This window comes from Megascapheus bottae, chromosome 7 (assembly GCF_031878675.1).
Source record: "Megascapheus bottae isolate mThoBot1 chromosome 7, mThoBot2.hap1, whole genome shotgun sequence".
In the NCBI taxonomy this organism is placed as follows: Eukaryota; Metazoa; Chordata; class Mammalia; order Rodentia; family Geomyidae; genus Megascapheus; species Megascapheus bottae.
The window spans coordinates 30,747,350-30,764,286 of NC_143515.1; the positions used below are offsets into that span (position 1 = coordinate 30,747,350).

General features: G+C 39.1%; 2 protein-coding genes across 2 annotated transcripts in view; one reads left to right on the forward strand and one right to left on the reverse strand.

The window, feature by feature from the left end:
- Window positions 1-8,165, forward strand: part of Gcfc2 (GC-rich sequence DNA-binding factor 2) — a 29,882-nt gene extending 21,717 nt beyond the window's left edge. Inside the window, exons 13-17 of the mRNA XM_090336598.1 lie at window positions 1,485-1,561; window positions 2,980-3,046; window positions 4,153-4,299; window positions 5,968-6,092; window positions 7,501-8,165. Of these exons, the coding sequence (XP_090192724.1) occupies window positions 1,485-1,561; window positions 2,980-3,046; window positions 4,153-4,299; window positions 5,968-6,092; window positions 7,501-7,618 (534 nt within the window). The 3' untranslated portion in view covers window positions 7,619-8,165. The remainder of the gene's footprint in view (window positions 1-1,484; window positions 1,562-2,979; window positions 3,047-4,152; window positions 4,300-5,967; window positions 6,093-7,500) is intronic.
- Window positions 8,166-9,200: 1,035 nt separating this feature from the next.
- Window positions 9,201-15,443, reverse strand: Mrpl19 (mitochondrial ribosomal protein L19). The gene is made up of 6 exons (XM_090336599.1): window positions 15,331-15,443; window positions 15,103-15,220; window positions 14,190-14,308; window positions 13,865-13,999; window positions 9,770-9,951; window positions 9,201-9,545 (listed from the first exon to the last, which is right to left on the reverse strand). Exons 1-6 carry the CDS (start codon window positions 15,431-15,433, stop codon window positions 9,324-9,326), a joined length of 879 nt encoding a protein of 292 aa, XP_090192725.1. The 5' UTR covers window positions 15,434-15,443; the 3' UTR covers window positions 9,201-9,323.
- Window positions 15,444-16,937: the final 1,494 nt, after the last annotated feature.

Sequence of the window (16,937 nt, forward strand, 5' to 3'; positions counted from 1 at the left end):
GACAATAAAAAATAAAAATAAAAAAATTGAATTCCGCTTGGCTTTTAATGTTATAACTATTGATTGATGGCCACTTAAATATAATTATATCTTGGATAAGAGGTTAAAGTAGTAAGAGACATATGACGTCATTGAGTTCAATGTTCTGGTTTGCATTGTACAATCATGAATAGTTTGGCTGGGACAGGGTGAGTGGTTAAGTTCTCCTTGGTAAGGGTGTCAGGAACCAGAGTCCCTGTAGGAGGTTTTCATCCAATCTTCTTTTGCAAAGTTTGAATACTAATGAGCATGTGTGAGTCTTATGTTTTCCAATTAGGATCCTGTCTTTATATATTTATGTTCATGTCTTTGAACTTGAGCTGATATTTAAATTTCGAATATATATGTAGTATAGTGCCTTAAAATTTTCTAATTTGAGTACTGTGATTAATTTTTTATATATCTAAACAAAGTGAATTAACTAGAGTCAGCTCTCTAGGTAAAAGGATATACAGGTACAAACAGTACCTGGCCATACCTAGAGCAGATAAGAACATAAATTTGTTTGGATTTGACATTTATGAACAATTTGGTTGGAATTGGGTAGCTGCTTAATTGTAGGCTTCTACAAATCGGTAAGAAAAAGGTAGAAGCTAATACCAAAACAAAACAAAAACAAAAACTGTAGGGGCTAGGAGTTTGGCCTAGTGGTAGAGTGCCTGCTTTGTATGCACGAAGACCCAGGTTCAATTCCTCCATACCACATACATAGAAAAAAGCCGGAAGTGGTGCTGAGGCTCAAGTGGTAGGGCTCTAACCTTAAGAAATCCCAAGGACAGTGCTCAGGCTCTGAGCTCAAGCCCAGGACTGGCCAAAAAAAAAAGAAAAGAGAAAACTAAACATAGAAAAACAGCTTAATGTACTTTGCAAAAGAGCCAAATATGAGAACAGGGAAATGAGAAACAAAACACAATGAGAAATTACTTTACAGCCACAGAATAGCAAAGGTTAAAAACAAAAATGCAAGTTTTAATATGAAAGTAGGGGAGACAGGATTGCTCAGCCACAGCCAATGAAAATACAAATAAGATACCATTATTTTGGAAAACAGTTTGTCATTTTGTACAAAGTTGAACATATGGTTTTCAGTGATATTCAGCAATTCCTTCTTACATATATATATATACCCACTGGAAATACATTGTTATGCTTACTGAGAGAGTTCTGTAAGAATTTTTATATATCATTACCTTTAATAGACTCATAACTGGAAATAATATGTGTTCTATTAGAAGTATTCATGAAACAAAACATAATAGAAAGTGAAAATAACATAACTACAACCATCTGCAACAACCTGGATGAATGCTTTTTATATCCAATTGAAAATTATTTCAGAGGCTGATTCTGGGTGTAGAAATTTGCACTATTAAAATTGTGAAAATATATTTGGTAAATATATTTTCAACCATAACTCTTGCTAATGTTTTCCCATTCTTAAATAGGATTTACTTAGATCCATTATTTCAAGAATGAGGAAGACAGTAGAAGATGATGTTTTTATTCCTTTATATCCAAAGAGGTAAGAGCTATTGATTTGTAGATCTTTTGAAATAGTTCACCATATCAGACAAGTTTGTTGAGAATGTGATGTGAACTGAACTATACTGTTTTCTAACCATAGTGTGTACATACTGTATTAATACGCAAATTAAGATTTCAGTAAATATTTTTCAGGTGCTACTTTATCCCATACTTGGCATGTGGATGTTGTATGGTTTTGATTTGGGGTTGTTGTTGTTTTTAAATATGGCCTAGGAACATGAGAGGTGGCATAAAGTAGTAAAGAGCACAGGTTCTGGAACCTGGATCCACCATTACTAGATATTTGGCCTTGGTTTTTTCCATGTACTGATATTCTTATCTATAAGGGGGTAAATTTAGTGGCTGATGCACAGTACTTTAGGAAGAGGGTGCTCAGAACACAGTAGTGCCTGGACAAGGAAGCATAAGCCTAGAACACCGCTGAAGGCTGTGGTCTAGAGGCCACAGCGATGAATTCTCCCTTCTCCCACTGAAACAAGTGGGACTTAATAGATGGTCAAACCCTTGCCATGAAGTCTTCAGTCATAATAATGCTTTATGAGCACTATCAGTCAGCTACCCAGTGAGCAATCACAGGACTGGGCAGAAGAACCTCAGTGTTTTCTAGCTTATTTTGAGCCAAGAAGATTTATCTGTAGGTGAGAATTATATCCTGTAAGGTTTGTTTGAGAATGTTTTAAGAAAGCAGTACACGCTCATGGTTCAGTATATGCGTTCTTTGTAGTCGACCACTTGAGCCACAGCTCCATTTCTGGCTTTCTGAGTATGTGGTACCAAGGAATCAAACCCAGGGATTTGTGCATGCTAGGTGCACATTCAACCACTAGGCCCCTCATGTAGTACATTTTTTAGATCATTTCATATCATTCATTCTTCAGCTCATACTTCGCCCTCATGTGGATATCCTGTGTCTAAAGGGCAGGCAGGGGAATATACTGCCCACGGTGACGCTATAAACCAGCTGGCTGACATACTCTGTATATGCACAAAGCATATCTGTAGGAATCATTCTCAGAAATAAGTTGTTGAGACAGTGTGGATACATGTGTTCATCTATTTTTTTTTTTTTTTTGCCAGTCCTGGCGCATGAACTCTGGCCTGAGCACTCTCTTTGGACTTTGTCAAGGCTAGAGCTATACCACTTGAGCCATAGCGCCATTTCCAGCTTTTTTTTCTAAGTGTATGGTACTGAGGAATCGAACCTGGGTCTTCGTGCATGCTAGGCAAGCACTCTGCCACTAGGCCAAACTCCCTGCCCCACATATGTAATCTTTAATTGAGATGTTATCAGAGTTTCCAAACTTATAGTTCATAAAGATTTACTTTATTTTTTTAAAGTCTGTTATTGAAACTGGTTCTGAAAGAGTAATGTCTTCTTTTTTTCTTTCAAATCAGTGTTGTGGAAAACAAAACATCACCACATTCAAAGTTCCAAGAAAGACAATTCTGGTCAGCTTTAAAGGTAAGCAAAAAATTGCAAAAATAAAAACTTAAGTTCCTTTTTGAAAGTTTCCTGAGAGAGACAGTAGACATTTCCCATATGGTAAATGTTTTAGGCTTTGCAGACCATACAAAGTCTATCAAATCATTGTACTCTGCTACTGTAATTAAAAAAAATAGACTACGTATAAACAAAGGAAGGGCAATGTTTCAGGAAAACTTCGCTCATGGACACTGAAATTTGTATATCACAGAACTAAAGCGATGTTAAAAATATTTTCATTTTTACAAATGCAATGTAAAAAGTGTGAAAGTCATTCTAGTGTCATAGGCCCTACAAAAATAGGCAGCAGGCTGAAATTAAGCCCTAGCAACAATTAGCTCTTAGTCTAAAAGATGAACTCATTGCTAATTCATGGCAGCAGGGATGGTAAGAAGATGAGAAATTCAAAAGATGTTTCAGATGAAGCACTTTTAGGACTAGTTAATTATACATGATATTATGAGCAACATAGAATTTAAGCATAGTTCCTGATTCTGGCAGCTTATTATCTTCCTTGTGACCCTATAGATGATGTAGAAGAAAAGTTCTGGGAAGGGAAATAGTATCTCTTTTAGACATAGTAAGTTGAATACAACTGTGAAAAGTCCATATTTCAGGAGCCAGATGGATCTGAGCTGGGAATATTAGAGTTAACTACTTGTGTTTAGCATTGGAACCTTGACCGTGAGGGAGTAACAGGTTCTAAAGATGGAGCCTAAGGAGGAGGCCAAACAGAAGAGAGGATGGAAGGGAGGGTAGGGCAAGTGGAATCTTCAGAGAAACCTCAGGAAGACCATAGAGAGTGGCCTTAAGGAACTTTGAAAAGCAGTTGCTAAGAATGATGATAACTTGTTAAAATGCCATTAGGAGACACTGTGAATAGCCATTGCTATGACTGTTGGAAGGTAGCAGTAATGGAGAGATTCTGCATTGAATTTAGCAGAGTTTCAAAAGGTGAGGATTACACTGGGTAAATAGAGCTAATTGTAGAGAGAGTTGAAGAGTTTGGCCATCTGTTTTGTTAGAGATTATGCTGACTTCTCCTTGGAGAGCCTGTGTAATAATCTCATGGCATTTTATGTTAGCTCTTCCGCAATGTTCTTCTTTGGAATGGACTCCTCCCTGACCACATCTTACAAGAGCTGGGACTAGAAAAGCTACTAAACCGCTACCTTATGATTTCTCTTCTGAATGCTGTTCCTGGGCCAGATGTTGTTAAAAAGTGCAGCCAGGTAAGCTGCAGAAGAAAGCATTCTACTTTTATCCTTCCTAAAAATTTAGCTAATATGTGAGGCAGTGTTGACTCCATATTCCAGAATTCCGAGGCTGAGTCCCAAGAAGATTAATGTTCAAGGTAAGCCTAAGCTGTCTGTAGCAAGACCTTTACCCAAAAAAGTGGGGGATGGGAGGAATTAGCTATTAAAATGTATCGTGAAACAAAACAAGGTTGTGATGCTCATATAAGCGTAGAAACCCCGAAGCTCCTCTTCCATATTTAAGAGTTCCTATAGTTCTGAAAACCAGCTAAAATCCCAGCATGCAAGAGGCTGAAGTAAGGATATTGTGAATCTGAAACTACACGGCAAGTTTGAGGCCAGCTTGGGCTATTTAGTGAGAGAATACCTCAACAGTGAAACAAAAGCACCAGGTACTAGTGAATCACACCTGTAAATCCTAGCAACTCAAAGGTCAGCCTAGACAGAAAAGTTCAAAAGACTCTAATCTCCAATTAAAAAAACATGTGGTACTGTGGCTCAAGTAGAGAACACCAATTTTGAGTGAAAAAGCTCAGCGACAGCTCTGAGGCCTTAAGTTCAATCCAGTACACACACATACACATCAAAAGAATTAATATACTAGTTTGAAATCTTTGAAGTCGCCCCTGTAGGGAAAGGGAAATTTACTTAGTCATGACTCCGGGCAGCTGGCTGTTGAGGACTGGCTGTATGTTAGTGGTAGAGCATTTGCCCAGCATGCCAAGGAGCCGGATGCCAGTCCCAGCATAGCAGTTAGTTAAGCATTATTTGTAATTTAGGTGTAGTAAAAATTAATGTAAAAAGTTAAAAATATACTAAAATGATAAATGACAATCTGAGAGTAGGGAGTAAATGAAATGGTGAAAAGATTGCTATAAATTTGACAGAAATTTAAAACTGTAATCCTACCTAATCAGGAGGCTGAGATCTAAACATCAGTTCAAAGCCAGCCCAAGCACTAAGGACCATGAGACTTATCTCCAGTTAACCACTAGAAAATCAGAAGTGGCACTGTGGCTCAAGGGTAGGGTGGTAGCCATGAGCTGAAGAGCTCAGGGACAACGCCCAGGCCCAGAGTTCAAGCACCATGACCCACCAAAAACAAAAAACAAACACAAAATCTTCAATGGACCAAACACATAAGCCAAAATGCCATAGAGACTAACAATTGTTAAGTGGAGTGTTCAGTGGCTCACTGTTTCTCCTGTTTCCTGTCTTCCTGTCTGAAGTTTTCTATAATAAAATACTATCAGAAAAGATCTGTAAAACTAGGAAAGAGGCTGCAATACATGACAATTCAGATCCACCTTTAAAAAAAAAAAAAGCTTTTTACAAATCTGTAACATGCTCTTTTATGGCCCAGAAATGGATAGTGACCACAACAGAATTTGTAAACATAGCCTGAAGTATGTGGGAAAGAAGAGCAGTCCTAAGAATCAGAGAAATGCAGAGTAGTACACACACGTTTGTTTTGCCAGTTAAGAACTGTTTTTTGCTCAGAAAAACATTGCTACCTTTGATGAAGTATTTTTAAAAATTTTATTAAAGCACAAATATAAAATGGAGAGATGAATTGTCATCTTGCACAGTCACTGTGAGATGACAGGTGACAAAGGTGAAAAGTGTCCATGCTTGGATTAACAGGTAGCAGCCTGCATACCAGAACGGTGGTTGGAACAGTCAGCTATGGGGACACCTATTCCCCAGTTAGAAAACTTCAGCCAGTTTTTATCGCTGTCTGCGCACAAGTTATCTAGCAGTGAATTCAGGTAATATTTTCTTTTTACTTCCATAAGCACAGTACAAGGATTTTTTTGTATGTGTGATTTTTAGAAAGATTTGTACTTTTACTGTACTCTTAAAAATCTATCAAGACTTTGTAATACTGCAAAATTGCCCTTGGGACAGGTATTTTATAGAAATAACCTTAAGTATATTCATTTTGTTAAGTATAAATCTTTCAAAATAAGTACTTAGCACTTCTGCAGCACAGAAAAATTTGTGGAGTTTAAACATTAAATCAAAAATCTTGTTAGACATTTTGAAATGTAGCCTAGAGTGCTTGCCTAGCATGCACAAGGCCCTAGGTTTGATTTCAAACACTGTTAAAAGACAAAATATTTTAAAATGTGTTTTTTGGGTTTTTTTTTTCATTTTATTTTATTTATAGAGACTCAACATTTATCTGTGTGCCTGGTATGTACCCAGCAGTAGCTAGTCTATGTACACTACTCTGATAAACAACCTGTCCTTAAAATGGCTGAGAGTATTTCCTTATGCTGAGTGTAAATACTCCTGCCATTTCTCCCATAGTGGCCCAGCTAACTACTGAAATTTCTCTGTGCTTTCCTCGTTTTCACAAGCATTCCCTAGAATGCACTGAACAATAGTCTGTGTTTGAACTTCTCGATTATGTCCATGTGTTTCTTAATGACTAGAATACATTCTAAGAAATATATCACTAGGCAATCCTGTTGGACAAACAATGTAATTACACACAAGTCTAGAGAGAGTAACCTACTACACACTGAGGCATGTGTGTGTTGGGCCCTGTTGCCCCTAGAGACTTGTTGAATAAAGCAACACAAGATGAAATCAAATGTAAGGGAAAAAGAAGCAATCAAGAGATGCAGCACCCACAAGATATTTGAGGCTGCATAATGCAGCACACTGCTTTACTCTTTTTTAAACACACTATAAAATAATGAGTAAATGAATAATATGGTAAATGCATAAACCAGTAACCTATTCATTTCTCCAGTATTAGGTACTACTATACATAACTGTTATTGTGCTTTTCATACCCCCCCCCCCGCAGTGTAAGTTTCTTTACACCAGCATCACCAAAAATACATAAGTGCTATATACGACATCACTAGGCGGGAGAAATATTCTGGCAGTTGCTTATTACCTGAAGTATCATTGCACAATTCATTACTATACATTTATCTCATTATGTGCTACTTTAGATTGTCAGTTTAAGGTAAAACTTTTGCTAGATTATTAAGAATTGCACCAAGTCAATGACTGTGTCTTATTTTTCACACCATTGGGGAGCATGGGGGTATTAGTGATCAAAGCCAGGGTCTCCTCCATGCTAAACTTGCACCTTGCCACTGATAATACACCTCAGCCCTGATCTCTTTAATTTTTAAGAGCGATTTGTTTGTTTTCCAGGAATGAAGTAAAAGACATAATTCTCACTCTGGTGAAAATAAAAGCTGTGAATCAAGCAGAATCAATCATAGAAGAATATCATCTAGAACATCTTACATCTCTAATGAAAGAAGCTTGAATGAACTTTCTAGGAAAGTACTTAAGTCACACAGGGTTCCTTTGCCAACAAAGCTGGCCCATCTGTACTCCCTGTACTCCCTCCGGCTCTCTTCACATTACCTTCCAGTGTCCTGAGTGTACCCACTGATTCTTCTTTCCCAGTTTAAGAGGGGAAATGGAGATATGTGGCATGTAGTTCGATTTTGGCTTAGCTAAGCATAAAACTGTCTTTAAGTTGTACTTTTTACTATAGTTACTTGCAAATAAGGAAATTTTAATTAGAATTACTTAAGTGCTAAATGGCTTAAAGCATTTTAAAGCATTGCATTAACTGACAGTCCAACTGTTCTTCCGAAATGTCTACAAATTTGTTATACCATCACAAGCAAAGAATGCCAGGGTATCTCAACAGTTCTAACAGGTACTTTTAAAAAAAAAAAATTATTTCAGACGATTGAAAAGAATCTTAGGTATTTGTTGGGGCTGTTAGAGAGTGAGCATGTGTTGGTTATATCCATTTGTAATTTTTAAATGGCCATTACCTTTTTCTTACAGGTTGCTTTTTTTACCACTTGGCAGTTTTACTCACATTGCCACTTTTCTTTTGATACTATGTAAGATGTTTCCGGTGCCCTAAGTCATTACTGTTGGTGAGTTACTACTCCTTGGGGTTTTTTTTTGTGTTGATTAGATTAAAAAGGGAATCAGTAATTTAAATACTGAAAATATGTGATTTGGTTTCTGATAAAATATTTCATAAGTCTGAGGTAATAAAAATTAGGAAAAATTTTTAAATTTTTATTTGTGAAATAATTCAAAGGAAAGCCCAAATGCATTTTTTTTTTTGCAATTTGGTATCCAAAAGATAATTGGAAAATAAACTAGTTGCACAGTAGGATTTCAATGTGTGACCTATATTTCTAGTTAACTATGTAACTTAATGGCTTGTTAAGTTATCCTTACTGCAGTAAAGACCTGTAATTCATTTAGATATTTTTCTAAAGTTTCTACTAACCACACAAAATATACAATAAGAAAATCCCATGTAAGAACATCAACCACTGCTATTTGCTAAAAAAAACACCTTGCACCGCTATACAACCACCATCCCAACTACAGCTGCTGTCTCTTTCTTAGGTTATCTTTTCTGTTATTTTCATTATTTGCAAAAATGTGTGTTCATTTTGGTAGTTTTTTAAAGTAAATGGCAAGTACCTTATTGTATATGGAATTTGTAAACTTTTTTACTATTAAAATGTATCTTCTGACTTGAATTTTCAGTTAGTCAATGTCCTGTTCGTAACCTAGAATTTCTTTTCCTGCGGCCTCCTGCATGTGCCATGTATTTAGATACTGTTAAAGGTTCATTATCGATCAAGGCATCTAGTACTTTTTGTTTATGATTTATTTCACAGCTTACAGAAATCATCCCCTCCATCCCCTTGTTCAGATTCTGTGCTCACAGAAGAGCCTTCTGGTGATGATGCATTCATCCCGCTGTGGCTCTACCTACAGTGGGAAGAATGATCACACACCTCTGGGCAGGTATGATTTTTTTTGGCATAATAAATGAGCAAATTTCATTTATTAAAAAAAAGTACTAAGAAAATAACAACTATTTAATTTACTTAGTAACTGTGTTCTCTCACAAATGAAATTAAACTGTTTTCAAGTAACTCCCCTGAGAGCCAACAGATCTTCCACGGCTCACAAGTGTGCCTCAGTCAGGATGTTTTTGAGGCTTCAATTTCATCCCATATTATAGCTTCAATCTTTGAAGTATCATATTCCCTCATCATATCAAACTCCAACCATGGCCGATTCCACTTCTGAGCTTCCTTCATTTGTTCTTCAGTTAAAGCAAGATCAAATCTGATTCCTTTAATTTTAAATTGTGGACGTTCCCAACGTTTAGACCAGGGTTTAGGCTTCATTTTTACTTTCAACTAAGAAGATAATAAAAATGGGATTATTAGGTTGACACAAATATTTTTAAAATTCTCGACTTTTCATTAAGATGGTTCTTTTCTCTTTTTGTAGTACTGGGAATGGAACCCAAGGCCTCACATGTGTTAGGAGAGCTACAGCCCTGAACTGTATTTTCATCCCTGAGATGATTTTTATATTAATTTTATACCTATATTTCTAACTCCAAACACACAATTTATACCTCATTAATAGGAACTTCCTGGTTGGATTGTGGTATTTCTGGTTTCATGTTGACATCAAAAGTGCTGTATTCTGGAAGGGCATCTCGTAAGTACATTAAGTTGTCATCCAGCCGTTTCTCTAATTTGACTACTTGGATTTCATGGATTCGAGGATTATATAGTTCAAAGCAAATCTCAACACCTAGAAAAAAAAAGAAACTACAATCTTACAATGGACTTCAGATACATAAAGCAACTATCATAAAAGTACTTCAAGAAGAAAATGACAAATTTAATTTATTTTTATTTTATTTTATTGCCAGTCCTGGGCCCTGAGCTCAGGGCCTGAGCACTATCCTTGGGTTTTCTCAAGGCTAGAGCTCTACCATTTGACCCATAGCACCACTTCCGGCTTTTTTCTATGTATGTGGTACCAAGGAATGAAACCTAGGTCTACCTGCATGGTAGGCAAGTACTCTACCACTAAGCCAAACTCTTCTCCCCAAATTTAACAATTAAGATGAAAATTACTGAAAGAAAAACCAAAATATGTCTAAATTAAAGAGTAAGATTAATGCTTCCATCAAAGAATGGCATTGTCCCATGCATCAGGAGATGGAAAAACTTGGAGAAAATTGTAATAAGCAAAGTAAGCCACATTCAAACACTACATGGTTTCCCTCATTTGTAGTAACTAGAATGTGTATATAAATCTACAAGTAAAACCACTGGACAATAAAAGACAATTACACATGAACACGAACTAGAAAGCACTCTAAACACATTGTGAGAAAAGGATATTCTTAGGAGAGGATCACAAAGGCTCACAAGCTATGTGCATATAAAATGATGCTTATCGAAATGAATTCCAAGAAATTAAAAGTGGTTTTTCTTTTTGCCAATCCTGGGGCTTGAACTCAGGGCCTGGGTACTATCCTGGGTTTTTCTCAAGGCTAGCTAGTGCTATACCACTTGAGCCACAGCACCACTTCTGGCTTTTTTCTGTGTATGTGGCACTGAGGAATCAAACCTGGGGCTTCATGCATGCTAGGCAAGCACTACGCCACCACGCTCCCAGCCCAACACATGGTTTCTTATTGTATGGTTTAGTCCCTTTTGGCGCTGTTTTTTTATTTCTGTACCCTTTAGTATATAAGTTTCTGATTTGGAGAGCAGAAGGGGAAGCACAGAAACGAAAAAGGTTGAACCAATTCACTGGATATGCTGAAAATAAACTCAAAAAAATATACTTATTACTTATGTAACTGTAAACCCTCTATGTCACTTTTACCATAAAATTTAAATTTAAAAAAGTGAAACTAAAAAGAAAAAGTAAGGAACCCTAAATAAGAACACCAACATCTAGAGAAAACATGCCCTCTACAAATACATTGTCTTAGAACGCTTCAATTCTAGTAACATGCATAATTTTAGAGAAAGTCTAGGCAAATACTTCTCCATGTGATGTTCTTTATTCCCCAATGGACAGATTGAAAATCATCCCTATTAAAATAGCAAAATAAATTATGTAAAATTAGTATCTGGGTGCTAGTAGTTCACACCTGTAATCTTAGCTATGTGGGAAGCTGAAATCTGAGGATCATGGTTAAAAGTCAAACTGGCACATAAGTCCACGTTTAACTACCAGTGGAGCTGTGGTTCAAGTATCAGCCTTCAATTTAAAAAAAAAAAAAAAAAGCATCAGCTTCCAATTAAAAAAAAAAAGAACATGTGAAAGGATATCAATGTATGTGAATTAATGCACCTTCTATCTGGCAAATATGTAACCCTTTTACTAATTACAATTAAAAAAAATGTTGGAAAAAAAAATAAATTGAACCTGAAAAAAAAAAAAAAAAAGAGCTAAGGGACAGTGACCAGGATCTAAGTTCAAGCCCCAATACTGGCAAACAAAAACAAAATAGCCAGGAGTTTGGCCTACTGGTAGAGTGCTTGCCTAGCATGCACGTAGACTCAGAATCAATTCCTTGGTACCATATATACAGAAAAAGCTGAAGTAGTGCTGTTGCTCAATGGTAGAGCTTTAGCCCAGAGACAGTGCTCAAGCCCTGGCAAAAACAAAAAAGTAAACTTTTTGATTCTAAACTAGAACTACCTCTCCATGATGGCAGAGTTGAGTTTTGTTTTGTTTGGTTTTTGTCCTGGGGCTTGAACTCTGAGCCTGGGCATTGTCTCTGAGCTCTTCAGCTCAAGACTACCAATCTATCACTGTGAGCCACAGCGCCAGTTCCGATGGCAGTTTTTGTTAACACTGGAGCCCTTCACGTAAACACACCAGCAACAGTTGTAAGCATAACAAGATGCTACAAGTCTTCATTTTATATATGTTATACTTGTTGTGAAACACTTAAGGGCAATGGTGTATTTATTTAAGGTTTATTCCAAAAGAAATATACTCATATGCACTCCATACTCTTATATACACTCCACATTAGCTTTTTGTGTTTAGTACCAAAATGAAAGCCAATTATTTACTATTCAGTATACTTATTTTATTCCAGACGCTGATCTAGGAACTATGCATACAGCAAAGCAAAACAAGATCACTCTCCTCTCATAGCTTACAGGGTGGATAACAGAAAAGAAGGTAATTCCACAGTGATGACAACATTGTGACTGAAAGAAACAACCTTAACTAAGACCATCAGGGAAAGGCTCACTGAAAAGATGGGATCTGAAATGATACTCTAAAGGGCCAAGAATCCTGCAGACAGAACAAGCCAGTGTGGTTACCCCTACTTGTAGTCTCAACTACTGCAGAGACTGATTGGGAGGATCGATCGAGCCCACAAGACACTGTCAAGGAAAAGGGAAAAAGGAAGGGGAAAACAGGAAGGGGGAAGGAAAAGGAGAACAAATACAAAGGCTGTGAGGTGTTAAAAACTTGACATGCTGGAAAACCAGGGAAGGGATCATTTGGCAGAAACACAGAAACATACCAACCAGGGTGAAGGGTTGTGTCCCCTCCATGACTCATGCTGAAAAATCTGACTGAGGTTCTACTAAGGAGTGAGGCCTCTGGGGAAGCAAAGAAGGCCTGAGTTGTCTGCCCTCAAACGGAGGGCTGATGGGAACCAGCTGAGGTCTTCTGCCTTTGTCCTCTAATCAGCTGAGCACTCAGTACTTGTCTCCTCTGAGGACACACTCAGGAGACAGGGATGGGCCCCACCAGGCAGTTTGCCAGGGTCCTGATGGTGCACTCCTCATCCTCCAGTTCTGTGAGAAATAAATGTTCTGTACAAATAACAACGTGGGCATTTGGTGACGGCAGCACACATGGGATAAGAAAGCAGGAAGTGAAAATGGAGACAGCACCAGTGGGGATGAAAATGAGATTAGGGAAGAGCCAATGGAGAGGGAGGAGATATAAAATTAGAATTTAAGCCGGGTCGGTGTCTCATGACTGTAATCCTAGCTACTCAGGAGGCTGAGACCTGAGGATCAAGGTTCAAAGTCAGCCCGGGCACTAAGGGACCTAAGACTCCTCTCTCTAACCTCTAGAAAATGCGAAGTGGGGCTTGGTTCAAGGGTAGGACAGTAGCCTTGAGCTGAAGAGCTCAGGGACAGCACCCAGGCCCAAAGGTAGGTCAGTAGCATGAGCTGACGAGCTCAGGGACAGCTCCCAGGCCCAGATTTCAAGCCCCACAACTGACCAAAAAATAAATAAAATCCTGAAAATATATTGGCTGGCATGTGTGAAAGGGAATAAAAACAGCACCTGACGTACTTTAAACAGGTAGGCTGTGGTCCCATTTTAGGGGCAAGTAACTCACACCTATCTAATGTTCTCAGGGCCATTTGCTCCTTCAAGGAATATCCCTGCACTGCTATGCAGACATCTGTGTTCCCGTGGTTTGGGAAGACTACTTGGTGAATGGCTATAGTCATTAGTAACAGAATAAAAGAAATCTTCAAGAGAAGGCACTTCAGCAATAGCTATAGTTCTCAATCCAGTCTATGGCCATAGCTTCATGTTATCTTTCCTAGGAGCCACCTTGTTGAAGCTTCAAATGGTTTGTTCCAGGAAGCAGGAAACAAAGAAGACTCCTGAGAAAACATTTCCAAAACAGCTAATATAAAGCAATGGCACTTACCTTGTCCTTCTATAATATTCCTAAGGATAAAAGTAGCCCCAAATCCTGCCCCTGATCTCTGGATGCAGATCCCCAGAAACTGGCTGGTTTTCCCACTGGCGTAAGGGTCAGATGTGGTAACCCGCAGTATGCTTCCTACAAAGGAGAAGCAAGCGTTTAGGACAGGAAGCCAAACAGTAACATGCCTGGACCACTTACCTTCCTAACAGTTTAATATTAGCAAAAATTACCCCCTACAGACAAAACTCAGATATGTAAAGCATAACCTCTGTAAAAAGAAAACTAACCCTCCAACTAATAATATAAGCATCCAACGGCTACTGACCAACATAGAACTCTGGAATGTGGAGGACTTTTCTCCTTTCTAACATGTCTTTTCTTTCTAGGTAAAATTTCAGAGGATTTGTTCTTCCCCTTGGAGGAATGAATTCAGGACTCAAGAACCTGTGAGGGGAAAAAAAAAATTAAAAATGAAAGAAAACTCAGACTAACGTCACCAAAAACAAAAACTTAAGCCTGTCCTAGAAAAAGATAATAGGACTCTAGCTCCCTCCTCTCTCTGCTTTCCAACCACCCAGAGATTAGCAACTTTCCTCCACCAACCACTCTAAGCCAAGAGACAATATCTCACCAAAGGTCTCAAGTTGGGTCCAGATGATCATGGACTAATTAACCCTCTGCAACCATAAGCCAAAGCAAAGCTTTCCTCCTTTAAGGTGATTATGTTAGGAAGTTGGTCACAATAACCCAGTCGTATAAATGAATTTCTTCAGCAAACAGATGGTTGTATCATCTCATTTTACAAATGAAGAGGCTGCCGCTTGAGGAAGGTCAGTAACTGAGCCATCATGGTAGCAGCCCGGGTCAAGCCCGGACTGAAATGTAGTGGCATCTAGGGGTGTTGACACAGCTCGACAGGGGACACTGTCTACACATCTTAATACTTGAGCTCCCTTGGGAGTGAACCAGGTTCCTATTCACAGTTCGGGTGAGTTACAATGGTTGTCCTGATTCCGTTGATTCAGGAATTCCCGCCTGCATCACGGTGAGTTCTGACGAGCTGATTTCTACCCACTCCACGGGAGTCCCAGGCTGCCCCAGGCCGCGCGTGGGGGGGGGCCGGGGATGATGCGCATGCGCGTTCTTCCCGACAAGCTCCGTCTGTCTCCACCTCCACCTCCACCCCCACCCCGCTTCACACCCCAATCCCCGGTGTCCCCGCGCCGCTCGGCCCTCACCTCCTCTCCTCGCCTGGGGGCCGCCGCTTGTCTACGATGACGGGTTTCTGCGGCGGCTGGAAGGCGCCGCGGTCGGAGGGCCCAGTGCTCTGCGGCCGGCTCGGCTCCGCGTGCAGCCCTGCAAGAGTACACCTAGGTCGGATCTCTGGGGCCTTCCCCAAGTCCCACAAAAATCCCGCAACCTGTGACCCTGACCGCGCCCTGGCGGACAAACTCAGCTCCACTTACGACAGACGACAGAAGCTGGCGCCGAGAGTAGCGCCCTGGCTGCTCTGAAGCTTTGGTTCAGCCCCATTGAGGGCCTGCAGCAACCCGCCATGCAGGCCGCCATGTCTGCAGGTTCAGGTTGGAACTACAACTCCCAGTAGTCAATGCGGTTGACGGTGCTAGCCACCGCGTTCAGATGGTGGCTGGTATGGGACAAAATAGACAAGTATCACAGCTTACTGCTATTTACTACCATTTATTACTACCCTAATTCACTTCAATGAGCTAAGTTACCGCCCTACAAAAAGGTTTTCTCCTGACCAAGAAACTATATCTTTTCTTTCTGCACTTGCTCTTATCTTCACTTTTTCTGCCAAGTCTTCTCCACACCAAAAACCCGAGTAGAGGTTTTCGTTCCTTACAAGAATTTCTATTAACCACTCTGATCTCATCTTCAGTGTTTCTTTTCTTGTGCAATTTCTAGGTTAGTATTTAAATCTTCTATTATACTATAAAATTCCAGGAGAGAATAATCGAAATATTTTGCTTATGTTCTGTCCTACTACCTGGCCGGCCCTCATTGAATGAACAGAAAACAAAATAGTTGCTGACCAACAGCTTGCCCAAAGTTTCCAAGCGATTACAAAGAGGAACGCCCCTCAGAGGAACTAAAATTGAGTTTGGGTAGTTGGGAGATACTTAACAAAAAAGGGGGAACTGTAGTCTTAAGGCCATGGGTTCTATTGGAAATATGTGATTCCTTGTCATTCCCATTAAATTAATGTCCCAAAGCTACCTTAAATTCAACATGTCTACACTAAAGTTATCATTAAACCCCAAACCTCCTCCCCAGTATGAACTATTTCAAGAAATGATTTCAAACTCTATTCTGTGGCTCTTGCCAAACATCTCATGGCTAATCGAGAGTCTTCCTGCTGTCTTCCTGGGTAAAAATGTTTAGGATTATGCTTTTGACCACCAAAGGTCTCAAGAATCCTTGTACTTCCTTACCTTCCAACCGGTATGACTCGCAGGTTATCCTTTTTTCTAGGATCATCTTTGTCACCTTATTGGTCATCTCACCCCTGGTTGCCTCCACTTCACACAGCAACCCAAAAAGGTGGCTCAAAATACACAGCCCCTTCTTCTCTTACCCTCATTTTAGAGCCTTCTGTAGTTTTCTGTTGACCTTGGATAAAAAATTAAACAATCAAAAAAGCAAATAACCTCTGTATCCTGTCCCATATCCTCTCACTCTCCATCCTGAATACAAGCAAGCTGATCCATTAGCCTGAGAGAGAGGATAACTTTGAGGGTAGAACTTATATTCTAAAAGGGAAGTCGGAGCTTTTAGTTTTAATTCCAGCTTAACTGATTAAAACAATAAATACATTCCCATATAATATATAACAAAGAATCAAGCAACCAGAGTTTGAAATGAGCAAAACATTGGCTATTTTGCTCAACCAGAAAGAGATGCCAAACCCTGATGGAAGAGAAAACAGGAGAAAAGACAGATAATTGTCCTTGGTAGTGATGAATATTAATTATGCAAAAAAAAGCTCTGCCTTTGATTTTACCAGACTCGGTCCTAGAGATAGAGCAGAGAAATAACAGACCTTCATGAG

Coding starts and splice junctions, on each gene's coding strand:
- Mrpl19 (XM_090336599.1), bottom strand. CDS start 15,433: ATGGCGGCCTGCATGGCGGGTTGCTGCAGGCCCTCAATGGGGCTGAAC. Junction 15,221..15,330: donor GCCAGCTTCTGTCGTCTGTC/GTAAGTGGAGCT, acceptor GTACTCTTGCAG/GGCTGCACGCGGAGCCGAGC. Junction 9,546..9,769: donor AGGAAGTTCCTATTAATGAG/GTATAAATTGTG, acceptor TTATCTTCTTAG/TTGAAAGTAAAAATGAAGCC.